General features: G+C 47.7%; 1 protein-coding gene across 1 annotated transcript in view; it reads right to left on the reverse strand.

Moving 5' to 3' along the window:
- Positions 1-206: 206 nt before the first annotated feature.
- The window catches only part of timm9 (translocase of inner mitochondrial membrane 9 homolog), a 2,416-nt gene continuing 2,213 nt past the window's right edge, over positions 207-409 (reverse strand). The window contains exon 4 of the mRNA XM_028566344.1: positions 207-409. This exon is cut by the window's right edge and continues 119 nt beyond it. Within this exon, the coding sequence (XP_028422145.1) occupies positions 394-409 (16 nt within the window). The 3' untranslated portion in view covers positions 207-393.

Here is a 409-nt window from a genome sequence, read left to right on the forward strand (position 1 = left end):
TTGTAGCAGTGCTTTGCTATTGAGAACCAGCTAGCATGCTAACGGTTAGCCTCCTAGGCCCCTGGTTTCGGCTAGTGACGTAGAAAGCCGTGCAGATGTTGACCAGCTCACCAGGAGACTGAAGGAGGACACATTCAGAAACCAGATCTCACTCAGAACACCATGGATGGTTTATTAAAGTGTGTATGTGTGTGGAAGCACCAGAGACACAAAATAACACCCCAAATCACCAGAAAAAGGGATTTCTTTCATAATATGGGCACTTTAAAGTAGATTTTCTTTCAAGATAAACTAAGTATCAGACCGGTGCATAAAGTCCAGTACCCGCCGGTACCGTTGCTCTTCACATGCTGGTCTCTGTGTCAGAACATCTCTGGTCCGGTCCGGTCCGGTTCAGCGCGGTTGTCCC

This window comes from Perca flavescens, chromosome 20, assembly GCF_004354835.1.
Source record: "Perca flavescens isolate YP-PL-M2 chromosome 20, PFLA_1.0, whole genome shotgun sequence".
Taxonomy (NCBI): Eukaryota; Metazoa; Chordata; class Actinopteri; order Perciformes; family Percidae; genus Perca; species Perca flavescens.